The sequence below is a fragment of the Cyprinus carpio genome, chromosome A2 (assembly GCF_018340385.1).
Source record: "Cyprinus carpio isolate SPL01 chromosome A2, ASM1834038v1, whole genome shotgun sequence".
NCBI lineage: Eukaryota > Metazoa > Chordata > Actinopteri > Cypriniformes > Cyprinidae > Cyprinus > Cyprinus carpio.
Window position 1 is genome coordinate 15,793,190 of NC_056573.1, and position 27,240 is coordinate 15,820,429.

General features: G+C 36.7%; 2 protein-coding genes across 3 annotated transcripts; both read right to left on the reverse strand.

Moving 5' to 3' along the window:
• Window positions 1-73: 73 nt before the first annotated feature.
• tmub1 (transmembrane and ubiquitin-like domain containing 1) lies at window positions 74-11,279 on the reverse strand. 2 transcript variants are annotated; one of them, XR_006162491.1, is made up of 4 exons: window positions 11,167-11,279; window positions 7,316-7,884; window positions 378-960; window positions 74-276 (listed from the first exon to the last, which is right to left on the reverse strand). XR_006162491.1 is itself a non-coding variant. In XM_042775418.1 (3 exons), exons 2-3 carry the CDS (start codon window positions 7,837-7,839, stop codon window positions 609-611), a joined length of 876 nt encoding a protein of 291 aa, XP_042631352.1. In that variant the 5' UTR covers window positions 7,840-7,884; window positions 11,167-11,279; the 3' UTR covers window positions 74-608. The 2 variants fall into 2 exon arrangements, 1 of the variants encoding a protein (XP_042631352.1); XM_042775418.1 differs by having other exon boundaries at window positions 74-960.
• Window positions 11,280-12,807: 1,528 nt separating this feature from the next.
• Window positions 12,808-25,498, reverse strand: LOC109047574. Its single transcript, XM_042775429.1, has 10 exons — window positions 24,831-25,498; window positions 21,991-22,816; window positions 20,603-21,076; window positions 18,535-18,683; window positions 18,161-18,377; window positions 17,377-17,536; window positions 17,187-17,278; window positions 15,593-16,268; window positions 15,378-15,492; window positions 12,808-14,468 (listed from the first exon to the last, which is right to left on the reverse strand). The coding sequence occupies exons 2-10, from the start codon at window positions 22,772-22,774 to the stop codon at window positions 14,382-14,384; spliced, it is 2,754 nt and encodes a 917-aa protein (XP_042631363.1). The 5' UTR covers window positions 22,775-22,816; window positions 24,831-25,498; the 3' UTR covers window positions 12,808-14,381.
• Between the last annotated feature and the right edge of the window lie 1,742 nt (window positions 25,499-27,240).

Here is a 27,240-nt window from a genome sequence, read left to right on the forward strand (position 1 = left end):
AAATGGACAAATCAGTCTCAAAATAATCATATGAGCAGTGGTAAAACATTTTAAAAATGACAGCAGTCACCAGTAAATAAAACAATGATTTAATAGATTATATCTCCATTTCAAAAGCCTTATTGTACACAAATTATTTTAATTGTCCCAACATATAAGAGCAGCTCTACCTGACCTGCGTTAGTACAGTTTGTGTATGGCAAACGGCCAGACGAGCCCCACTTGAAACTCAAACACCATCAACTCGCATACCCTCTTACAAGCCCCAGTTTCACACTGGCAGCATGCACATGGAAAAAAAAAAATAGAATAAGAGGACAGGCACAATCATCATCTCTATTTTTCTTTTAAAAATCAAATATATAGCATATTCCTACCTGTGACACAAGCATTAACTTGGTGCAGATGAAAAATAGCAAAAGTGATGGAGAGGGGAAAAAAAAGACCTCAGAGATGTTTCCCTGAAATCCCAGACTTCAACAAACCTGAAAAGTCCAAAAATCCCAGAAGACATTGCCACTGGCATTGGTGAGTGAGCAAGTGCAAGAATGTGTATCTGTATGTGCGCAAACACATATATGTTGAATATGAGTGGACAGAAACAGCCATCAACGGCGATACACCCCAAATGCAACAAAACTAAAGAAGATGGTGATGCCCACGAGTGAGGCGGTGGCAGGTGCAGTGAAGAACTGCCGGTACTGGATCTGGAAGTACCAGAGCACAGACAGCATAAGCACGAACAGAGGCACCATGAGGCTGCCCACATTGAGCGCCACATGCACCTGGTCAGCAGCCCGTGCCCCGGCAGGCATGGCCCGAGTGGCATTCTGTGAGATGTGGCAGTGCACAACACTGTTGTCGGACAGGTTGAGGGAGGCCAGCGTCTGAGCATCGTCCTGAAGGAGCTGACCCTGGTAAATCAGACGCACTTGGTGCTCCTCTCCAGCAAAGTAAGTCCTGAAAATATAATCAAACACATAGATGTTCATATACACAGAAATAAAAACACCTACACATGCTGCTTGACTTGTTTAAGCAAATTAAAAATTAAGTCATTTTTAGGAGGGGGTGATACTTTTTCCCACTTAGTGATTCTGGTTTTTTTATTTTTTGCTGACATGTTGGCATTATATCTTTCACTTGGATGTAAAATACCGGTGGATAAATGTGTAAGTGTTTATTTTTTGATGCTGAGAGTTGGATTGTGATTATTTTTTTTAGTTTTTATTTCTGGATGGGAAGAAAAAATAATTTTTTTTATTATTGTTGGGTTTTCAATTTGTGTGTGTTTTTAAGTTTGTATTTGTGTTTATATATAGTGGTGTGAAAAACTGTTGGCCCCCTTCCTGATTTCTTATTTTTTTTGCATGTTTGTCACACTTTAATGTTTCAGATCATCAAACATATAATATTAGTAAAAGATAACACAAGTGAACACAACATGCAGTTTTAAAATTAAGGTTTTTATTATTAAGGGAAAACAAAATCCAAAACTACAGTACAGACCAAAAGTTTGGAAACATTACTATTTTTAATGTTTTTGAAAGAAGTTTCTTCTGCTCATCAAGCCTGCATTTATTTGATCAAAAATACAGAAAAAAAAACAGAAATATTGTGAAATATTATTACAACTTAAAATAATAGTTTTTCTATTTGAATATACTTTAAAAAAATAATTTATTCCTGTGATGCAAAGCTGAATTTTCAGCATCATTACTCCAGCCTTCAGTGTCACATGTAACATCCAGTCTATCACATGATCATTTAGAAATCATTCTAATATTCTGATTTATTATGAGTGTTGGAAACAGTTCTGCTGTCTAATATATTTGATGAATAAAAGGTTAAAAAGAACTGCATTTATTCAAAATAAAAAAACATTCTAATAATATATATTCTAATAATATATTTTCTTTACTATCACTTTTTATCAATTTAACACATCCTTGCTGAATAAAAGTATTGATTTTATTTTAAAAAAAAAAAGAAAGAAAAAAAAATTACTGACCACAAATTACTGACCAGTAGTGTATATTGTTATTACAAAATATTTATATTTTAAAAACATAGCTTCTTTTTTTTTTTTTTTTTACTTTTTATTCATCAAAGTATCCTAAAAAAGTATCACATGTTCTGAAAAGATATTAAGCAGCAGAACTGTTTCCAACTTTGATAATGAATCATATTAGAATGATTTCTAAAGGATCATGTGATAATTATCCTAAAAATTCAGCTTTGCATCACAGAAATAAATGATAATTTAAAGTATAATAAATTTAAAAACAATTATTTTAAATTGTAATAATATATCACAATATTACATTTTTTTTTCTGTATTTTTGATCAAATAAATGCAGGCTTGATGAGCAGAAGAAACTTCTTTCAAAAACATTAAAAATAGTAATGTTTCCAAACTTTTGGTCTGTACTGTACATGGCCCTGCGTGAAAAAGTTTTTGCCCCCTAAACCTAATAACTGGTTGGGCCACCCTTAGCAGCAACAACTGCAATCAAGCATTTGCGATAACTTGCAATGAGTCTGTTACAGCGCTGTGGAGGAATTTTGGTCCACTCATCTGTGCAGAATTGTTGTAATTCAGCCACATTGGAGCATGAACCGCCTTTTTAAGGTCGTGCCACAGCATCTCAATAGGATTCAGGTCAGAACTTTGACTAGGCCACTCCAAAGCCTTCATTTTGTTTTTCTTCAGCCATTCAGAGGTGGACTTACTGGTGTTTTGGATCATTGTCCTGCTGCAGAACCCAAGTTCGCTTCAGCTTGAGGTCACAAACAGATGGCCGGACATTCTCCTTCAGGATTTTTTGGTAAACAGCAGAATTCATGGTTCCATTTATCACAGCAAGTCTTCCAGGTCCTGAAGCAGCAAAACAGCGCCAGACCATCACACTACCACCACCATATTTTACTGCTGGTATGATGTTCGTTTTCTGAAATGTGGTGTTACTTTTACGCCAGACTTGATGGGACACACACCTTCCAAAAAGTTCAACTTTTGTCTCGTCAGCCCACAGAGTATTTTCCAACAAGTCTTGGGGATCATCAAGATGTTTTCTGGCAAAACTGAGATGAGCCTTTATGTTCTTTTTGCTCAGCAGCGGTTTTCGTCTTGGAACTCTGCCATGCAGACCATTTTGCCCAGTCTCTTTCTTATGCTGGAGTCATGAACACTGACCTTAACTGAGGCACGTGAGGCCTGCAGTTCTTTGGATGTTGTTGTGGGGTCTTTTTTGACCTCTTGGATGAGTCGTCGCTGTGCTCTTGGGGTAATTTTGGTCAGCCGGCCACTCCTGGGAAGGTTCTCCACTATTCCGTGTTTTTGCCATTTGTGAATAATGGCTCTCACTGTGGTTCAATGGAGTCCCAAAGCTTTAGAAATGGCTTTATAACCTTTTCCAGACTGATAGATCTCAGTTACTTTCTTTCTCATTTGTTTCTGAATTTCTTTGGATCTCTGAATGATGTCTAGCTTTTGAGGATCTTTTGGTCTACTTCACTTTGTCAGGCAGGTCCTATTTAAGAGATTTCTTGATTGCGAACAGGTGTGGTGATAATCAGGCCTGGGTGTGGCTAGAGAAATTTAACTCAGGTGTGATAAACCACAGTTTTAACAGGGGGGCAAACACTTCTTCACACAGGGTCATGCAGTTTTGGATTTTGTTTTCCCTTAATAATTAAAACCTTCATTTAAAAACTGCATGTTGTGTTTACTTGTGTTATCTTTGACTAATATTTAAATTTTTTGATGATCTGAAACATTAAAGTGTGACAAACATGCAAAACAATAAGAAATCAGAAAGGGGGCCAACACTTTTTCAAGTGTGTATATATATATACACACATACATATACATATATATATATATATATGGATAAAAGCGTCTGCTAAATGCATAAATGTAAAAAATAAAGAGTAATTGTACCACACAGAAACAGAAAAGGTCTTCCTTGGGAATATTAAATTATGACAAAATCAGTCAAATGTCAAATGTTTCGTTAAAAGTTTTAATGACCACAAAAAAAAAAAAAAGATTCCAAATGCATAATTTACCTTGCAATCTGCAAAGGAGTGGTAAAAGGAGGGGGGCGGGGGGTCAAAAAAAACAAACTCAAGGAATACAAGACTTCTGTAGTTACTTTGCAGCCTGAAATGAAGACGGACACAGTTTTTGTTTCATCCAGCTTTTTACTCAAACACCCAAGTGAAAGCTAAAACACCAACATGTTTAAAAAAAAAAAAAAAAAAAAACGGATTCACTGATTTGGAAAAAGGATCACCTCCTTGTGTCAGTATTTTGTTGAACCACTTTTTGCTTTAATTACAGTGTTTAGTCTGTTGGGATCTGTCTCTGTTTCTACTAACAGCACATCTAGACTTTGCAATATTTGCCCACTCCTCTTTGCAGAACTGTTCATCTTCAGGTAAATTTCATGGTGGCTGTTTGTGGACTGCAGTCTTCAAGTCATTCCACAGATTTTCAGTGGGGTTCAAGTCTGGGCTCTGACTAGGCCATTCAAGGACATTCACCTTTTCCTCCTTCAACCACTGTGTGCTCAGTTTTGCTGTGTGCGTTGGGTCATTGTCACACTGGAAGGTTAAACTTTTCCCACACACAATGACCACTCTTTATCATAAATTCCTACAGCTGCTTCAGAGTTGCTGTAGGCCTCTTGATCTTGGTAGCCTCTCTGATCAGTTTCCTCCAGGCTCTTTCATCCAGTTTGGAGTGATGTCCCGATCCAGGGAGGGTCTGTGTTGTACTAAATACCTTCCACTTCCTAATAATAAACTTCATTGTGCTTCTAGGCATTGATATAGCCTTTGAAAAAAAAATTGTACCCATCTCCTGACTTGTGGCTGTCCACAACTTTAGCTCTGAGATCTTTTGGCAGCGCCTTGACTTGCCACCCATAGTTAATTGTTTGCTTCAGTTGCACTACTAAGGATTGAAATGCTCCAGGAAAGCACTTTTAATGCTGAGCTAATCAAAATGACCATAGCTGGTCACAGCTGAAAGTAAAATGACTTTGTGTGCCATTGAGAAGGTGATTAGCTACATTGAGTTACATGTCATTTTTAGGAGGGGGGGATCCTTTTTCAACTCATTAATTCTGGTTTTTATTTTTTTCTGACACGTTGGTGTTATATCTTACACTTAAGTTGCACTGAGTAAATACAGCTGGATAAAACAAAAACTGTGTCCGACGTCATTTTATGATATATACATAAAAAATAATTGCTTGTAGATTCTGATTTTAAGCTATGTTAACTTTGATATAGTAGAATGAGTTTATATGTTAAATGTTTATTATATCACAGTTCAAATCACAATTACAATGTCAAAATTGTTGTAATATGACTTGGTGTGTAGCTCCAGACAAAATACAATCAAAAAAAAAAAAAAAACTCATAGCCTTCAGCAATCTTAAAAATAAAATAGTTCACACCATGGAAAAATGCAGGCACAAATTAAATTCTGTCCTCTAAAAATGCTGTGCTGATACATTTTAAATTATTTCTATGCAACATTCTTGGGGAGTTTGGAACATCTGAAGCATTCGTCAAAAGCAAAAAAAAGAATGAAATAGTGTTTTAAATGCTATCATTAGCAGAGATTGTAGGCAAAAGTTTAAATTCCATTCATAACAGAAGAAAACTCCACTGCAAATTTAGCGACTAGTGATTGTGCAGTAATTTTCCTTGAAAATACAAGCTGTCTTCCCAATGAATAACTTCCCAAAACTACAAATTCTTCAATCTGACCTCTCACCTAGCAAAAGGGTGCATTCACCTACTGCAAACATGATATGGACTCCCACATATTCAATTCCTCATATTTCTACTAGATACTTTGAAGAACACTTCTGCCTGATTTTAATAGACCAGTACTGCTTGTAAGTAGGGCTGCACAATTAATCGAAATTAAATTGCAAAGGCAATAAATCGCTACTAGGCAGAGGCTGCGATTGTCATGCATATCTTTCAGTGAAGCACAGTTCTGTGATCAGCAGTAAATCTCCATCCAAAGGCCAGAGAGCGCTCACGTGCTGAAAATTCAAAAATGCCCCGAAGAAGAAATCCAGGAAATGCATAGCTGCAGCTGAATAAAAAGAAGATTTAACTGCTTACATTGATTCAAAGTGACTAATAAACATGACTACGGCAATATATGGTTTATCCGAGTTCTTATTATTATAATTTTCATCATAATAAAGTATATCTATAATGAAATGCTAATCGACATTAAGCCATTTTCACGGCTTAGAATACAATGAAATATTGTGTGCCTTAATTATTCTGTGTAAGAAGCCACATCATCTCACAGAAGGATTTATTTCAAACACTCCACTGACATTATGAAGTGAGTTTGGAGTAAAAACATATTATTAAATGTGGTATTTTCACGTGTTCTCAGATTGAGCGGCATTTACTACACAGAGCCGTAGTTCACCGAGAAGATACACAAACAGCTGTCATTATCGCAAACGATCTATCAACTTCATAATCCTACAATTATATTGTCTGTGATTATGAATGCGATTTTGCATAGCTTGTAAGAGAACTATGGCTCTGTGTAGTAAATTCTGCTCCACCTGAAAGCAGGTGATGGAGATTTAATGCTTGTGATTGAAATGGAAGCATGTGCTTGATGTGTATTACAATCGTGATTAATCGCGTTCAATTAATCATGCAGCCCTTCTTGTAAGAATGGATATTAATGCCACATGAGGCTTAAGGATGTCTGTTTTTGGTTCAGTCTTCTGACTGAAAGCATAGTGCTACACACTGCATAGGAAGAAGTAGTGGTGTTGGAACAAAAGGTCTCTGGCCGGTAACTGTGTGTGGGCTGCTGCTGCAGACATTTTCTTGGAAGAAGCCTTCTTTTTGATTGACAAAATTGTATAAGTTGCCTAGTGACAATTAATTTAGCAGGTAGCCAAGGATATAATCAACATGCGAAAATTTAATAAGAAATGACAAAAATGCCCTCTGAAGAGCATGAATGGTTACTGTACAACTGCCATCTTGTTATAAGCATGAAAACAGAAGACAAACAGATGCAGCACGAGAACCATTTAGAATTCAATTGAGAATGCCTGTTAAAATCCAGTAAATTTTTTTTTTATTTAAATTGAATTGAGGAAGCAAACAAGACATGCAATATTGAACAAAATTTTAGGGTAATTAAGATAAATACAAACTACTATGTTTCCATCTGTGTGCTGAAATTTGTATCCTGCCTTGAGCATCTTAATTCTATATTTAAAAAAAAAAAAAAATTTCAGTTGCTTACCGTTTAATGTAACCAATGGTGTCTTGAGGATTCACCTGTGCTGTCCTCTCTGTATCATTCAAGAACTTCAGCCTGAGCACCATGTTTCTTTGGGTGTCATTCAGTGCATCTTCGGCCGAAGGCTGTGTGGCACTTGGGGCACTGGCTGGAGGTTGACTCGAGGGACCTGCTGATTCTCGATGTCTCAACCCATCCCTTCCAATCCCTGCTTCTTCCAGGAGGCCTCCCTCTCCTTCTCCAGCCCTACTACCATCCGGGGATTGTCCCGCTGCTCCCGCTTCTGTTCCAGGCTCACTCTTATTGTTCTCCCTGATGCTGCCAGGTGACGAGTCCGTGTTACCAGGGGGGAGCGGCTCCTGGCTGTCAGTCTCTGTGGAGGGCGAGGTCCCTGGGCTTGGTGAGAGGAGGTGTTCAGGGGGTTCAACAGTGTGAGTAGAGGCCCAGGCCAGAACCAGGACGAGCACCAGGAACACCACTCCAAAGAGCAGGGTGACCTCATCACCCACCCCCTCTATTAGAGCCATCCTGGTCTGCTGTGTCCTGGACTAAGGCAACTTCAGACTAGGCACCTACAGCACATGTTCACAATTACTGATGACATTCTTGCCAGTTCATAATTTCAATTTAATACAGGGTCTGCATGCATCACTACAGTTCTAACCATATTTCTTGACCTTTCTAGTCAATACTAGAGGAGGATTTTAAAATAACAAAATAATAATTTAACAGAGATTGCAGGAATAAATAACAACTACAATGATTAACAATTATACTACTGGACAAGCACTTCAATTATTTATATTCACTACAGAAATTTAAATACCTCTTAAATATCCACTTTGTTTATTTCAAAGACATTTTGTACTTCATTTATTTATATTATTTACCTTATTTAAAGGGGTCATTTGACGTTGCTAAAAAGAACATTATTTTGTGTATTTGGTGTAATGCAATGTGTTTATGCAGTTTAAGGTTAAAAAACACATTATATTTTCACATACTGTACATTATTGTTGCTCCTCTATGCCCCACCTTTCTGAAACGCGTTGATTTTTACAAAGCTCATCGTTCTGAAAAGCGAGGTGTACGCTGACTGGCAAGCTATCCAGTGCATTGTGATTGGCTGAATCCCTCAAGTGTGTGACAGAAATATGTTATGCCCTTAACATACTGTGATGCTGTCTCCCGGCACGACCAGACAAAACCAGTAAAACCCATTACAAACGAGGCATTTGTTGCATCCAGAGGGGACATAATTACTGATTATAATGACTTGTACTGTCTTTTTACGCATTGCGTTGCATATCACGGTGCGTAAACATAAAACCATGTCTGCATTTGTGATCTGAGAAACAACAAACAACAAGCGCTACTCTACTGCTCAGTTGGAATTGGAATTGCCTCACTTTGTAGAAACAACCTTCGTGCACAGAAGCATTGTAGGCTACTGCTTCAGGAAACAGTCCTCATCCTCCATAAAATGAATCTGAATATTTGGTTTGAACTGTTCTGGAACAGTGTTGAAATACAACTTAACCACCGCTTTCTAGTTGTGTCCTCTTTTGAAAGACCACACAAAGTAGTTTCTCTTTCACAACGAAACACAGTGTCTCCACGACATGGCGCCGGCGGCAACAGCGAGAATAAAAGTTACGCCTTCTTTCTTAGTGTGAACATTTGGGCGGCGTTATGCAAATCTTCCCACATTGTGACGTAGACGTGAGAATGAGCCGTTTTAGGTAGGTGTGGTTGACTTAACTTTTACAAAGAATCTCTCTTTGGATTTGAGACTTAAGTCTTCGCAACATTACAGATCTTCTTTATCCATCAAGAGCTTGTAACACTCCAAAGAGAAAGGAAAAACTGAAATCGCATCATATGACCCCTTTAAATCATGACCTTTCAGCATCCTAACAGCTTTAAAATATAACCCAAATATTTTACATGCACTAAGATTTAGCCTCTCACACTCAAATTGTCTGCTACAGACAATCTAAATATATTGTGAAATATGCATGAGCTACAGTGGAAACTTTAAGATGTAAAAACCTTTTGCTGAATTTGTATCTCAAAGCAGTTTTTTTCTTTGTATTTTTTTTAAATTAACTGTGTTATTCTAATATTCAATAAGACTTTTTTCCCGTAATAACCATACCAGGAAAAAAATCCATCAAGAGGAATCTTTAAAATTCCTGTACCCCAATCAAGAATTGAGATTTTTTCAAAGTGGTTCAAATTTGATCCAATGAACATAGGTGGGTTCAGTGGCAGGGGCAATAGGGAGATAATCATTAAAGCAAGCCACCACAGGTGAATAACGTAAATGTTAACTAACATATATCATCATACTTCTCCAGCTGATTAATCATATAAAGACAACTCTTTTGTATTACTTGTTTCCTGAAATGTAATGCTCGAATATGTAAATGATGCATTATCTAATTAAATTGCAACAAATTGCATACATTTCAGGAAACAAGTTTACATTTACATGCATACAGAAGAGAATTTGGACATCCTTTATTACACCTTAAATAACAAAACAGTCTAGTTTCAGCAGCCAGGAAAAAAATGTTCCTCATGTTATTAGGAAGCAGCTAGTATTACATAAATCAGGCAAATCATATACAAACAAACTCCTCTGTAGAAACCTTTAGATCATACATGGGAACAACATTTAAGTGTGTGCAAGTACTACTGAAGCAGATATTTCCGGCTCAGTGCAGTGGTTTTGCCTGTAGTGTCTTGCTTTAGAAAACTAAAGCATATAACCACAACTGGATTATTTTAGGGCGATAAATTTGTCTATAAATTTGATGGGGTTTTTTCACAGCGTGACTGTTAAAGAAGAAATAGCCTCTGTGTACAATCCTTTAAACTGTTACAAGCATGAGCGGCAACCTTTGAACAGAGAAGCAGTGAAGTGGTCCCTCAGGTTAAGCAGACATTTCCTCTCTTTAAATGTGGACATCAGCATGTTTTAGGTCATATCTCATACTGCCCAATGACAGCTGCTTTCATTACGCATGCAGTCCACTGCACAGTACATTTCTCAAGAACAAAAAGGGTAGAATATGTTCCTCGTAATGTGATTCAAACCTCTGTGGCTATCTTTCACCCGTGAAACAAAAGAAGAGGCAGAACTTCTGTTAGGCAGGACATTATGGTCTGACAGAGTCAATCACTTTTCACTTTCACATCATCTTACTCCATACAATGAAAGTGAAGAGAAGCTGTCATTTTGCCAAACATCTCCTCTCCTGCTCCACAGAAACACTGACACCGGTTTGACACAACATGAGGGTGAATACATCATGACATACTTTTCATTACTGGCTGAAATACCGTTTTATAAGTCACGTTAATACCTTTTTAACAGCATCATTTAAATACACAGGTATGATCGTACAGATGAACGACAGGACAATTTACGCGTCTAATCATGAATTGTAGTGGAAAGGTAAGAACACGAACAGGAAACGAAAAAAAAAACGGATCTCAACAGCCACGTAACCAATACATTCACAAAAAAAGTTTAAAAATTAAAGTTTTTAATTTTTTTAATGGCCAATTATCATCTCTTCTAAATCTATTAGTTTCGTTGTGATAAGCATCAGGTGTGTATTTATTAGTGAAAATCGTTTCAATTTCTGTGTGTTTATTAGTACGGTCCCTGAACGTAGGCAGGTCAGCGCTCGCGCACCGCTACAGCCAAGAAACAAGCACGAGAGCAGCTAACACGAGCTCAACACAGCTGTTTCCTTTAGCTAAGCGTCAACTGAACTTGTCCTCGAAGTGAGTGGAGTTAAAACTTCGTACAAACATTTCTGAGGCTCCGAAAAATGACTTACCGTTGACATATCACATCGTATGATGGTCCATGATTCGCACCGTTTAACGTCTGCGCTTCCTGATCACTGGCAGGAGAGAACGATACCACAATGACTACTTCCGGTAAAAAAAAAAAAAAAAAAAAAAAAAAAAAAAATTCTACCTTCAAAATACTGGTTTGACACAAATCCTTTTAGACAACTTATTATTTAGTCAAAATTAAACGTTTTTTTTCTCTCGATATTATTAATCACAGATACCTTTACACCTTGTCAGAATTTACTCACTTTTTCTTCAGTAGAACATAAAATATATATTAATTCATATCTCTTAATAGTCATCAAAACTTTTGTTACCAACATACTTTAAAATATCTTGTCTTGTGTTCTTCAGAAGAAAGTCAGTCACACAGATTTGGAACGACATAAGGGTGATAAATGATGACAGAAATGTCATTTTTGGGTGAATGGTTTCTTTAAGAAAATTCTAACACTTTAGCTGTCATTGCAGCTGTGCCAAAATGAACAGGCGTTGCTCTTTTAGTGAATACGTGGAGCATGTATTTTGCAACTAGATCATCTTAAGATGCTGCTTTTACTGTCTGTCCTTCACACACAGATGCTGATGTGTTGGACAAACTCAAAGCTGCCACTCGCACCTGATCAGACCGTGATGAATGGCTGAATCGACTGAAGGTGCTGTATGTAGGATTGACACCGAGTGGTTGAACTAGGCATTGCCTTGAACGCACATTTTCAAGGGGAATAACTGACTGTGGCGTTGTTTTTCAGTATGTTTACTTATGTTTCTTAAATATCTGCAAACATATTATGGTATTTTTATGCTTTAGCAGAGTCAAAATCGTACATACAGCACCTTTGACAGGCCAGCAGATCACATAATCCCTTTTGAAGTCAATCATCTCGATTTACAGATTCAACTTTTGATGATTTATCTGCATAAAAATAATGTTAATAAAATATGAATAATAATAACAATTAATATAAGATTAAATATATATATATTTACAAAAAATCTTCCTTTGTGTTCCGCAGAAAGAAAGGAAGTCAAACAGAAATGGAACAACAAGAGGGTACTTTAAATGAAGCTGAAACAAACTATTGATAGTAATAAAAATATTAATCATAATACTAATAATAATTTATATAGAATAGAATGTAACTCAATGGTCAGCAAAATAGTTAAACTCAAATTAAAATGAAAACAAAGTATAAATCAGGGTATCTGTAGGATTTTTAATCTTAAATTTATGACTTTCTTCCTCCGTTTCACATACAAGACTTAAGCCTAGTCCCAGACTAAAATGCATGTCTATTCTGTTTTAACTGAAAGAAACTTGCACTGACTGATCTTATCATATGTCAGTGCCATTGTTTTGTCTCAAGATGCACACGAATTTCACGACTTGTCCTTTATAAAAGATTTCTTACACCATTTAAGACTTTTTATGGCCTTAAGCTGGATACAATTAAATGTAAGACTTTGTAAGGTGTGCCTGAAACCCTGAATATAAGCTAATATAATATAATATAATATACAAAACACTCAAATAACGGTGGATATCGGTCGCACCTTGACATAAGGATAGAGTGTACTGTAAGGATCTCTTCCTGGCTTGAAAAAATCAGTCCAAGACAAACTTGATTTTCTGCTTTCTCATTTTTAATATTTTTATATAGACATTTTAATATGTATGTATAAACAAACATTTCGATCCATTTCCCCACCTGCTACCTGACACAGACATTCACTCACACGGTCTACTTACATTCACTTCCCATAATAAATTATCTTTCCCTCTAAAGAAAGAGCAAAGCAAATGCATACAGAGAAAGTGGTATGTGGTTGACTCACACAAAATACATCTTCCATATTAATATCTGATTTTAGGTTCTAAATGCTGTTCACATCAAGCTTCTCCAATCATGTGAATGTAAGCATGGCCTTGGTGTAACAAATCTTCTTGGCTTTAGTTGAAATTAACTATGTACTTATTAAAATAAACTATGATAATACTTAAATCTCACACTAGATTGTTGCCTGTCACTGTGACAAAAATGAATATGATAAATCCAACTGGATTTTAATGAATTAATTTCTTTTTAATTATGAAATTAACTTTTTTAAATGCAGCTACATTTACTTGTCTTTTCATAAAAGACTTTCTTTAAGCTTTTTGTTTAGAATTTGTCTGAAGATTACAGTGAGGACATATTCATACCCTAAAGGCACAATCTAAAAATGCAACATTCTCCACATGGGAGACATGAAAACATTATTTAATAACTATCCTGCAGTCAACTTTGTGCATTGCTTTCCCCTCACATGACACCAAAGCGGTTAATCATTTTGAGAAAATAACATACATAACCCATTCCTGCATATAATAATTCTTATACATTCCAACTTTTTCTGTTCTGTAACTCCATACAGTTCACATCATAAGACTTTTAATCAACATCCCCACTTATTTCTTAATATATACGTCCATATTTATTCCCAAACCCTCAGGTTTAAAATCAAAGAGCAGCGGTGGTAGTGGTGGCAGCGTCTGAAATACAAATAGCTGTGGCTCATCACCAGACCATCTATAAAATATATTATACTATACTTGCCCCAAAAGACAAACTTAGTTCCTGCTCCCAAATTTGCACCTAAACACACCAAAATAACAGTGAGGACACAAAAGAGGATGTGGGAACACTATCAAAAGCTAAAATAAAATGCTGGGGAGCATATAATAATAAACCACTTACTCTTTTCACCCCCAAATATACCAAAAAACACTCACTCTGAACCAAATATAAAATTTTAGAAGTGCTGCTGATTTTTTGTGATGTAAATATGCTGTTCATTGAGACTGAAACGGCCCTTGATCATTTGCTGGGGGAAGTAATATTTGCTTGATGCCGCTGAATAAGCTGTATCATCCAGACACAGTTAGACTACATATATTATTTTGAACTCTGCCCAAAGAAGATCTCTGTGTAACTAAAGAATAACAATAACAGCCACCCATATTCCTTGTGTCAGCTGAAGTTGTGTCCTGAAAACAAGAACTGTTCACATCCTGTGTACAAACGCACATTCAGACGCTCACATACACACAGATACATACGTACACCAAGTCTTTCTGAAAACAACAAAAACTCTTGAAAGTGTGGATGATGCGCATGCTCTCTGAAGCTCACAAACACACGCTCCATTTATGTCGTCATAAAGGAACATCCAGCAGCTTTTTGTGTAGGTACTGCTTCACTTCCTCTATCCCGTTCAACTTCTCCAACTCCAAATAGGGCAACTGCAAGTAAAATACGAGTACATTTTATAGATATTATAAAAAATTTATATATTGTATAATTTTTGTTAATTCATTGTTATTTTTGATCATTTTGCCATAATTTAATGCTATAGTAAAGATTTAACTCAATTAAGCAAGTTTATTTGATCACAAATATATTAAAAATGTACTGTTGTAAAATATTATTATAATTTAAAATAACTGTGTTCTATTTTAATACATTTTAAACAGTAATGTATTCCTGTGATGGTAAAGCTGAATTTTTAGCATTATCACTCCAGTCTTCAGTGTCACATGATCCTTCAGAAATCATTCTGAATCAGTCTATTTATTCATTCATGTACTATTCAATTTCTTATTACATCAAAGTTGAAAACAGTTGTGCTGATTAATATTTTTGTGGAAATGGTGATACTTTTTTCATAATTCTTTGATCATGAATCAAATTAACAGCATTTTTTTGAAATATTTTTTGTTGTTGTTGTAACATTAGAAACGTTTTTATTGTCTTTTTGGTCAATTTAATGCCTCCTTGCTAAATATAAGTATTCATTTCAGAAAGAAAAATTATTATTGCTATATTTTCCCCATGCAAACTGAGTTTTTTAAAAGAGTTTTTAAAAAAAATGTTAATATACATTGACTGTAACTATTGATTTTAGTATACTGCTTTTTTTTTAAAGAAAAATAGCTGCAATTAGATTAGGTTTGATTACAGATTTGTAATATTGCCTGTAACAAAAATTATTAAATGTAACATAAGACATTATATTCTGCTATTAAAATGAAGTCAGATAGCAAATTTTGGTGGGTATCTACTATTTAAAATAAATTAGACAGCTCATATGATATCTTAAGACTGCAAGAAATTAAAAAGTGAATAAATCAAATATATTGCTCAGTGTTCACCTGTAGTATGATGTAGCCCAGTAACTGCAGGTGACGGTCTCTCATTGCTCTGGATCCAACCAGCACGTCAGAATTATGGCAGTAATGCCATTTATCATTTACAGACATAATTACCCTGCATGTGAGGAAGGACAGAAGGAATGGGTTATTTAAAGATAAAGAGCAAGACATTCAAGCCCAGATGGCGTATATATTTGACTGAATGAATGACTGACCTCTTGACCTGCTCTCCTGTGATCCGGTCAGCTTCAGGGTTTTCTGGGTTGTGAAGCTGCAGTGGAGAAGTGGCTACAACATCACTCTCGCCACCCTCTGGGTATGAAACACCTTCGTAAAATGTATTGATCTCACAGTCTGGCCCCGGGTTCGCTCCTGTCGCAGCACCTCCCTCATCCTCCAGGATTTTTCCAATGGAGAACTGGAACAGGGAGTCTTGCTGGGCAACCGTCCCTGGAACGGAGGGTCCTGTCTGAGTCAGGCAGTCTGAGGGGCTACTGAGGGTGGAGCTGTCCTGGCTCTCCAGAGAGTGTTCCTTGGCTAGAGTCGAGTAATAATCTGAAGTGGTGTAATATGGGTTGTAGTCCAGCGGGACCGTTCCATTAGGGCCGACCCTCTGAGATCCGCCTGCCGCTGCTGCTGCTGGGGGACGCATATGAGCGGAGAGGAAGGCAGACTCCTCTCCTGCCCGTTTGTCGGCCCCTTCCTCCAGTGACGGGGCAAAGGGAGAGAACTTCTGGAAGTCAGTAGTGAGGGCTGCGACAGAGCCAGTCCCCTCTGGAGATCTGAGATTCAGTACTACACAAGCGGGTGAACCTGCTGCTAATGATGCTGCTGGTGTGCCTGTTCTGATGGGGAGGACGCGGCCCGTGCTGTCGATCCACAGCAGGAAATCTGCCAGAAGCGAAAAGGGGACATGAATTTGTTTTGTTTCATGCAGATGTGTTTTATAAAGTATAGTTTCACAAATCTAAAGTCAGACCATTTTGTTTTTACTTCGAATTTCAAAGTGCGCAATTTAATTTAGATTAAAAACTGCTCATGCTGCATGCTTGGATCATGATTGAAATACAGTGGTTGCCTCTAATTTTAAATGAAAGGGCACAGGCAAAGCCTTAGCTTGTTTATATGAAGAGATTTCTTTTATTTGTATTCTCTATTTATTTGTTTTGGGGTTTTTGTTTTAAAATTTCAGTTTAGTTTATGTTATTCTACATAATTCAATTTCACAAAGAAATGTGCAGCATTTTTCAATCCAATAATAATAGAAGGACACCTATTCATTTATAATTTGTCTTAAATATAATTTTGGTAAAAAACAAATTGTGAAATCAGCATCGTGAATCGTATCAAGTTTAGTGAATCATTACATCCCTAACTTTAAGAGAATACTACAAATTAATTTCTTAACACCAAAATTAATATTATTAATAATAATAATAATAAATACAAATTTAATAAGAATGCTTAAATTCATGCATAGAATAGCCACAGACAATATTTGGCATTTTTTTCAATGATCATCATCGGCCATTAAATTTTTCTATATGGTTGTTAAGTGTCGGAAATGGGATTCAGATTTTTGGGACTTTAGTTTACTTTGGAACTTTATGATTTATTTCTAATTATTTTTGTAAACTTTATGTAGAATAAATATAAACTTCATTGCAGAAATTATGCATGTGTTACTTAACCATCTTTAAAATAAAAAGAGCAATATCATATTGACCTATTTCAGCTTTATATCGGTCATCCAAAAATCTAAATCAGGCGACCTCTACACAAATGCCTGGATTACAACAAGAAAGTGACCTGTGTAGTATCCTGGTGCGAGAACTTCATCTTGTTTGTAGCCGTGCTCACCAACAAGCTGCCGGAGTGCCTCTGCAACCAGACCTTTATAACTGCAACACAAACACTCTGAGCTCACTGTTACCTGGACAATCTGATGAAACATCTCTTCTGGATTTCAGGATACTACCAGATTTCTGAAGTCACTTACCTGTATTTGCGGTTCACCTCATCTGCAGTTAAAGCGTGGTCGAACATGAGCACTTTGTGGGTATCCTGAAGGCGAGGTCCAGTGTAGTCCCTGTATTCCAGCTCTACGGCTGCATCCAGTAGAGAAAGGTATCGACGTACAATCAGGGCATATGGGCTGTCTACAAACAAGAGACAGAGCAAAAGTGACAGGAAACACTTCAACATTGTTACAAAAAAAGTTATAATAAAATGCTGTTATTTTGAGCTTTCTATTCACCAAAGAATCGTGAAAAAATATCTCAAAAATATTAAGCAGCACAACTGTTTTCAACACTGATAATAATAAAAAACTGTTTCTTGAGCACCAAATCAGTTTGTTAGAATGATTCCTGAAGGGTCATGTGACACTGAAGACTGGAGTAATGGCTGATGAAAATTCAGCTGAATCTATGATCAAATAAATGCAGCCTATTGCTACAGTAAACAAAGTATACTTTCAGAGAATTGCACTGAATATTATGTAAAGAAAAAATAAATCCACCAGCAGAGGTCACTATTTATATCTGTCCCCTGTTAAGTGTTTGCAAGAGTGTGTATTAGTCTTATGCCATTTTAGTATTTAATTATGTGTGACCAGAATATTATAAGTTTCATTAAACATTAAAAAACAAACACGATGCCTTGAACCATCTGAGCAAAATAAGTATATTTGAAGGCTGACTATTTTATCTTTTCAAGAGACAAGAACTAGTCTTCTTAGCAGTCCACAAACAAGCATTCAGTAATGATGAACTCCAACTCACTGGTGACATTACTGATGAACGATGGAGAGAAGACACGGTGAAGAACAACCCCAGGGAAATGACCCAGCTGGAACAAAGACATGAGGATGTTTACGGTGGCCAGCGGAGAGCTCAGAGCCTTTAGTTCAAGCACCATCTCCAGCTTGGAGAAAAACTGAGCTTCATTAGCCGGTCGATAACTCATACGACTGAACGGGAAAACAAGTTTCTGGATCACCTAGACAGAGAAAATGTGAAAAGTTAAATACAACACATTGCTCATTTGGTTTTATCAGCATTATATAATATGGAAAATGAAAATGAGTTTTTATTTTACTTGGGTTCTTTCCTATAGAAACAACTCTTTAGTACTGAAACTGGACATGTTGTCTAACCTTGCTGTCCAAGTATTCACCCTTCTTGACCAAGAAGTCAGCGATAGTGTCTAGTAAGCGCGTTTCTCTGAGACGATGGCGAGCGATGTATTTGGCGATGAGGGCCATGGTGTAAGGCGTAATGCTATCAACCTTTTTAGGCAACTCTTCTAAAAAGATAAAAAGGGTTTACAGTTAGCCTCATTCCTCTTCCCCAATTCAGTTCTTGGCAACAGGAAATTGTGTATCATTTCAAAAACTTATGTACAAAGAAATAGTTCACACAAAAAAAAAAAAGAAAAAAAAAAAAGGTATTGTATACCAAGTGGTCAGAGTTGACGGAGTTAGTCCCTGCTGGAAGATGCTAGACTACTCAGTTAGATAACTTTTCTAGTGACACAAACTAAGCATTTTAAATAATAAATAGCATTTTAATAAAAAAAGATAACTGAAATATCAGAATTATGAACAATAATTTCTGTTGGTTTATCAGGAGCCTATCATTTAGCTTCTAAAAATGTATATAAAAAAATTATATGGATTTAAGGTAGATTTTTTAAATACATAATTTTTCACACATCACACAAAAGGGTAGTGATGTGTAAAAAAAATATATTCAATTTAAAAATATATTCAAATAGAAAATTTTAATAATATTTCACAGAAGTACTTCTTTAACTGTATTTTTAATTAAATGCAGCCTTGGTGAGAATAAGAAACCACTTTCAAAAACACTTAAAAAAGGTATTGGCTTTTGAAAGGTACTGTACATGTAAAATACAGGGTCACAAGTAAATAATTCCACAAGTTTCATTATCAGCTAAACTTTTCCTAAATGTTTCCTTTTCAGACAGAATTACTGAAGTGTAGTAAAATGTCTTTCATTTTTGAATGCTAACATTATCAAGAGAGTGAGTGACGTGATTTGTAGCCAAGTTTGGTGTCGCATACTGGAACTTTTTTGTGCTCTGCATTTAACCCATCCAAGTGCACACACAGAGCAGTGAGTAGTGAAACACACACACACACACACACACGTACACACAGTGAACACACATCCAGAGCAGTGTGCAGCCAATTTTGCTGCAGCGCCCGGGGAGCAGTTAGGTATTCAGTGCCCTGCTTAAAGGGATACTCCACCCCAAAATGAAAATTTTGTCATTAATCACTTACCCCCATGCCGTTCCAAACCCGTCAAAGCTCCGTTCGTCTTCTGAACACAATTTAACATATTTTGGATTTAAAAAAATGGGAGTTAAGTAAATAACAGTCTCAAGGTCCATAAAAGGTATGAAAGTCATCATCAGAATACTCCATCTGCCATCAGACGTGCGATCTGGGTTATATGAAGCAACAGGAAAACTTTTTGTAAGCGAAGAAAACAAAAATAACGACTTTTTTCAATAATTCCTTTGTCAACGGTCTCCCCTGTCTCTCTCCATATCACTGTATGCTCTTCTGTGTCATCCGTGCCACAAGGATGTGCTTTTTTATTTCAAATCAAAGCTAAATACACGCAGAAACAGTGCATCCTTGTGCCGTGGATGACACAGAAGAGCATACGCAGTATACTGTGATAGTGAGAGACACAGAGGAGACCGCTGACAAAGAAATTATGGAAAAAAGTAGTTATTTTTGTTTTCTTTGCTTACAAAAAGTGTTCCCGTCACTTCATAAAACATCAAGATTGCACGTCTTATGGCAGAATGGAGTATTCTGACGACGACTTTCATACCTTTTATGGACCTTGAGACTGTTATTTACTTGGCAGTCTATGGGACAGTCTCAAGCCTCCAGGTTTACATTCAAAATATCTTTTATTGTTTTCCAAAGATGAATGGAGCTTTTTCAGGCTTGGAACGACATGGGAGTAAGTGATTAATGACAAAATTTTCATTTTGGGGTGGAGTATCCCTTTAAGGTTCTCACCTAAGTCATGGTACTGAGGGTGGAAGAGAGTGCTGGTCATTCACTCCCCCCACCTACAATTCCTGCTGGTACCAAGACTCGAACCTGAGATCTTTGTGTTACAAACCTGACTCTCTAACCATTAGGCCACGACTGCCCCCCGAATGTGTCACTAACTCACCTGCAAGGCTGCTCACAAACTTCTCCTGCCTGTTCTGGTAGAAGAGGTGAGAGCTGAAGATAAGCTCGAGGCTCTTGTTGCTAGCCTCCCTGGCACAAGCTGACAGCATCTCATCCAGCAGAGCCATCTCATGGTCCCTGACGCTGCTAACGCTGGCCAGCGTGTGCTTCACCAGCCGCAGGATCTTCCGGTTCACCACCAGCTGCTCAGGGGAAACTCCATCTGCCACCCGCAGCGCTCTCCATTTAGTGCGGTAGTAGGAGAGCAGGAGGAAGAGCGTCTGAGGGTGGCGCTCCCGCTCAATGTTCTTCTCTAGCCCTGCGAGACATGATTCAATCAAGGGATGCTGGCTGGACGGATGAAGCTTCATGCTGCTGCTGAAAACCATGGAGATGTCCTTTTGGTTAAACTGGGACAGCCGAGCCTGGGACTCTTCCTCCAGAACCTGCACGATCTGAGAGTCACTGGGCAGCCCTGAGTGAGATGGAGAACACACAGGCTCAATACAACAATACATGTTTTTATATTAAAAAAATATTATGTCAAGACACTATAGACTGTAACTGGGTCATTGACATGGCATATCAAGCAGTGTCAAGTGTGTCACATGCTACACTTAAGTATTTCAAACAACAATCTCATTCTTAAAATGTTTTTTTAAGTATTTGGACACCCTTTTGCATTAATAACAACATACATAAGAGCTGCCATGGAAAACATATTTAGTGTTTACCCCATACACTTTTATTTTATTTTATTTATTTTTTATTGTGTTCAGGTTTTCTTTTCTCTTAAATAAATTATTATAATAATAATTATTAATCTAAAATATTGTCCAAATATTTTATATTTATTTAATTGTTTTTTATGCTTTTTAAATATACAAAATATTTGCACTATACTACATCTAAAGCAATTTCAAACAACTTTTTTACTTTTTTTGTTTTTATTTTCTTAGTTATTTGGAGTTTTACTTTAATAAATGCTTAAAACTCAAGCTGGTACAGAAAACATTTTGTGTTTGCACTGAGCACTTTTTTTTTGCCTTAAATATTCTTGTTAATGCTTCATTTGGTTGATTTTTAAGTCTCTCTCTCAGTATATAGAAAGTTCAGACTTTTTCTTTTCTTTTCTTTAAATAAATGATTATTTTAAATATTATTATTATTAAATTCTTTAAGAATATTTTCTAGCACGGAATTTCAATTAACCTGTTAAATGGAAATAAGAAAATCTGACCTTTTGATGAAAGCGTGGTCATGTTGAATGTCAATGTCATTTGCTTAATTAATAATCTAAAAATAGTGCGAAATGTCATATTTAAAAGTACCTTACCATGTTATCTAACTACAGTACATTCACTACTGAACTAAACGTGAAGGACTCACCAAGAGCAGCTACAGCATAAAGACAGTTAACAATACTGAAGTTGTCGAACTTGGAGCAGTCACTGACAATGGCATCACACAGCGTCTGAAAATCCTGATTATCCAGAATCTGACGTATGGCGTTCTCCCCCGAACCTCCGGCAGAGGACGCAGGCAAGGCTCCATCACCTGCTCCTCCACCGCCACCTGCTGCGCTCCCACCCACCTGACCTCCAGCCTGCTGCAGCACCAGGAGCTGACCGATCTTCTGTAGGGCAATGGGGTAATGATTGTGCGAGATCTTCCCTGGATTCTGGGTGACCCAGCGTAGAACTTCATCCACGGTGCGCGATCGATCGATTAGCCGCTTCATGGTGAAGAAGGTGTCATAGCTCATCTTCTCGTGGATGAAGTTCCAGGTCTTCTTCTTGCTGTGGTGCAAATGCGCATGGGGCTGGTAGTGTGGAGGGGGGAGGTGGGTGACTTGAGGGTGCGTGTGGAAGTGCTGGTGGGTCTGGTAAGGGGGCCGGTGGGTGTCTAGACGGGCTTGATAAACGGTTGGGTAGCTCTGAGGCTGATGGACATGAGGGTGATGAGGTGGGAGCGGATGATGGTGGTTCTCCAGCATGGGCGGCCCTCCTCCTATTAGGCCGATGCGGCGACCTGGCTTGCCCCCACCACCGCTGTACATACGTGTGCTGTACATACTAGTGAGAGCACCTAGACTCAGTAGGCGAGAAGGCTGGTGGGGCGAGGAGAATCTCCTGCAGGTTAAGAGGCCAAAGCATACAGGCAGCCCCAGCATGGTATATAGCGTGATCCAACAGTGAAGTTCAAAAGAACACTCCTACAAACAGAAAGCACATCTTTTACTGAGTACACTTCATAGTACAAATGATTTTATCAGTCTTTCTCCAGCAGTTTTAAGTGCTAAACCACAGAGAGATGCAACATTATGGTTCAGCACTTATAGAAACTCATCTCCACACTGAAGATTCAGGCAGGAGGTGCTCCAGAAATAGACAGTAATTTGAGAATTGTCAGGCTGATGTGCCCTTTCCATCAGGGGCTGAGCGGAGGAGAGGATATCCCGTCCTCACATCTGAATCAGACCTCATTTATGAATTAGGACAGTTTTCATACACAGTCATTAAATTATACTGATTCTAAGGTTGATCCAGATACAAAACTTTAAAAACAGCTATGCAGACAAGGACGTACTCTAAAGTTTGTGGTCAGTAAGATTTTTTTTTTTAAGAAATTAGCACTTTTATTCAACAAGGATGCATTAAATTGATCAAAAGTGACTGTAAAGGCTTTTATATTGAAATTATATTTCTAATACATGCTGCTATTTTAAACTTTTTATTAATTAAAGAATCCTGAATAATGTAGCACGGTTTCCAAAAAAAAAATATATATTAAGCAGTCTTCAACACTGATAATAATACAAAATATTTTGTGAGCACTAAATCAGCATATTAGAATGATTTCTGAAGGATCATGTGACACTGAAGACTGGAGTAATGACGCTGAAAATTCAACTTTGTCATCACAGAAATAGAAACATACAACAGTTATTATAAATTGTAATAACATTTCCCAGTATGACTGTTCTTACTTATTTTTGATCAAATAAATGAAGCCTTGGTGAATATAGAGACTTCTTTCAAATACATAAACAAAAAATACTGACCCCAAACTTCGGACAGTAGAACCACATATTCAGAATATGTATAATATGAAGCAAGCACTAATCCAAATATTGTACACTGAATATTGCATTATGAGTCTAACTGCTGTAAACAGAGACTGACATTACAAGCGCATCTGTTGTCAGTGCATCATGTTAGAGTGTCAATGGGTGGACTTGTCACTATGGAAACACTGATCCTATGACCACATCATCAGTGGGCCAAGGAAGTGATCGTCTCTGAGAACAACAACATTCTTGGACTATTTTAATGCCATTTCAACATAATTTGCCCCCTTAAATGAAAATTCTGTCATCATTTATTCACTCTAATGTTGTTTCAATCTCATTTGACCTTGTTACTTGCATTGAACACTAAAAGAGATATTTATAGCTCTGTCCAAGCTGCTCTTTTCCACGCAATGAACTCAATGGTGTTTATAGCTGTAAAAGTGAAATATCATCTTAAGTTCACTGTGTTTCTCACAAAAAGCTTTTATATGTCTTCAGACTTGGAACACAGTCATATAATCAACTTTAAATATGCTTTTTTTAGTCAATTTTGTTTTAGCTTACCACAAAAATATTGAGCAGCACAACTTTCAACATTGATAACATGCAGAAATATTTCCTGAGCACCAACTCTGCAAATTAGAATGATTTCTGAAAGATCATGTGACACTGATCTGAAAATTCAGCTGTCATCAGAGGAATAAATCAGATTTTAAACTATGTTAAAGTACAAATTCATTTCAGTTATAAGTAGTTTTTTTCCATACAATAAACTCAACTGGTGACCACAGCTGTCAAGCATGATTTTTGAGCTCACAAAAAGCTTGTGTATATCTGAAGATTCGGAATACAGTCATATGAACTACTTTAATGATGTTTTTTGTCCTCATTTCACAGAAGAAAGTCATTCTGGTTTGGAACGAAATGAGGGTGAGTAAATGATGGCAGAAATTTCTTTTCTGATCAGGTGATCTGTTCCTTTAACAGTTCTGGACCTAAAGGTCTTGTTAATAGTTTCATTGTACCTGTACAGTGACAGTAAAAAGCTTGAACTGTCTTAATAATGTATCACTATAAAACAGACTAGACATAAAATGATTTTCCTACAACACTGCCACAAGTCCTCGTGTGCTGATGTCTTTTAAAGCAGGCTTACATGTTTATCTCAGAGGCTGGCGCATGGATGGATGTGCAGGGTCAGGAGGATGAGGTCGCGCGCAGGAGTTGGTGGCATTGGCAGGATTATTACTCTCGATTCGACGGCTAACTGTGCTGCACAGCTGCGTGGATTTACAAACTGATCTTTAAGAAAGTCTTTAACGGGGATGACATGTTGTAAAAGCAGGATTTATGGAGCATCTGCTGAGGCCCCGGAAGAGGAGCAGAGCTGAGCACTGCTAACGAACTTAACACCGATGATTTCGCAGTATCTGCGTGCGGAGGCTACGGCTGTTTTGCTCCGCGTCACGAAACTGCGACAGATTTATTACAATATGGCTAGTATAGTGCGTGAATGCGGTGCGATCCGGTAGGACATGGATTGATCCACATGCACGACTCTTCTCCCAGCAGCTAAAGTCAGTGATTATCAGAACAGGTGACGGTAAAGATGCATGATCGGCGCTATTTCTTTCTATGATCTTGATACAGATTCATACACGAGACTCATCTCTTGTCGCCGCGGCGGACTCGTCTGTCAGGGCCTGTAACCTCGGGGTCCCCAGCCTTCCGTTACACTCCCCTTGCACTCCGCCAGTGGTCGTCCGCCGCCCTGGTGATCGCCATGTTTCCGGAAGTCAACAGAGGCAGTCCGGAAACACGTGTTTGTCGGACGGTGAGATTCTTTTCTGTCATATTATTGTTATCTGATATTATAACAAAATAATGTTAAATTATTTAATTAATTATACAATACAAATTATACAGTACTCTCCCCCCCCACACATTTTAATTTAGAGAACTATAACATTGTACCAAAAAAAAAAAACTTTAAACTTTAAAAAAGGTAACGTTACATAAATTATTCCCATATTTTATCACACATTTATTTTAAAAAGGTAACGTTACATAAATTATTCCCATATTTAATCACACATTTAAAGTCTCGATAGCTTTCTATGATTAGTGACTGGTGTTTTTAATGGTAAAAATAATTTATAAGAACTGTAAGAATCTAAATAGATATATAATTTTTTTTTTTTTTTTTTTTTTTGCCAGGTGTTAATTTGTTTGGTTATTTTTTGTTTTTTTCTTTTTTGTTTTTTTTTTAATTATTAGTTTTTTGTATCATGTCTCTTTATATTTATTTCCACACATTCTTTGTCACCCTTTTCATATTAATTCAAAATATGATACCTTTCTCCATTCTCTTAGTTTGCCATTTTCAAGTAAATGCAAGACTGCAAAAAAAGGAAAGAGTGTTTTGTTCTGAAACAAATGGTCATCATCATATTACTGATATTCATACTTACATATCGCATTAATTTCAAGAGTACAAGCAAACATAATTTAACAGATTAAACTGATTTGAACATTAACACAAGATAAATACTAATCTTAGCTACTTTTATGTCATCCCCTTGAACTATTCTTGTTGTCCTTGTTAATAGATTATAAATGGTTAAATAGTAGTATAAATATATAGTTGTTTAACCCTGCAACTAATTATAGAAATAAACCTGGTTTAATTGCTAGTTAATAAATAGGGTATGTTTATGTGTTTTAGAAACTGTAACCTCTTCCATTTTATTTTTTATTTTAATGAAGTTCATTAATACACTAGTAAATTTCAGTGACCATCTGAATAACTGTTTAAATGCATATATTCCATGAAACTTCTCAGTTAATATGAAGTCAGGAAAACAAGGTATGCCCAAATACCATAAAATATAATGCAGGACTTAAAATTAGACCTCTAATTATCAAATTAAAACTGTGACTTTGTTAAATAATATACAAGGCAAAACATATAATATTTAAATATATTTTCAAGACTTTTGTGGACCTCCTTGTTGTAAGGCAATTTCAGAATGGTGTGACAAAAAATGTCTAACAATCACGATTTGTAGATAGTTTATTCGTGGAAACTTTGAGGACAATATGTTTTTCATTAATAATATTTAGACATGTTTCACTTTAAAACGTTTTATACAACTATTAATTTGCCATTATTTAACACTAAGGACATACTATAAGGATACTGTAATATTTCCATATTTTTCTCAAAAATACCTGATGACAATGAAACATATTAATAAAGTGAAAACTGAGTGAAAATACACATTAATCTTCATCATGGAATTCTAGATGTATTTTAAAAGTATACATTTGCATGGTTAAAGATGACATGATTCACTATCTTTTTTTGTCTAATATAATTGGCTCTTCATACGGTCAATTCAGCAGCCCAACCCCGCCTCTTTGTTACTGGACTGGCAAATTTGTTTTTCATGACTTCAGCTTGTTACTCAACTCTTGGGTTATTATTATATTCAGATAGAATTCTAGCTGCCTTGTCCATATGCATCCGTTATTGCAACACACTATCTAACTTCGGCTCAAGTGTG

Coding starts and splice junctions, on each gene's coding strand:
- tmub1 (XM_042775418.1), bottom strand. CDS start 7,839: ATGGCTCTAATAGAGGGGGTGGGTGATGAGGTCACCCTGCTCTTTGGA. Junction 961..7,315: donor ACCATTGGTTACATTAAACG/GTAAGCAACTGA, acceptor TTATATTTTCAG/GACTTACTTTGCTGGAGAGG.
- LOC109047574 (XM_042775429.1), bottom strand. CDS start 22,774: ATGCTGGGGCTGCCTGTATGCTTTGGCCTCTTAACCTGCAGGAGATTC. Junction 18,378..18,534: donor GTGAATACTTGGACAGCAAG/GTTAGACAACAT, acceptor TTCTCTGTCTAG/GTGATCCAGAAACTTGTTTT. Junction 17,279..17,376: donor GAGGTGAACCGCAAATACAG/GTAAGTGACTTC, acceptor TTTGTGTTGCAG/TTATAAAGGTCTGGTTGCAG.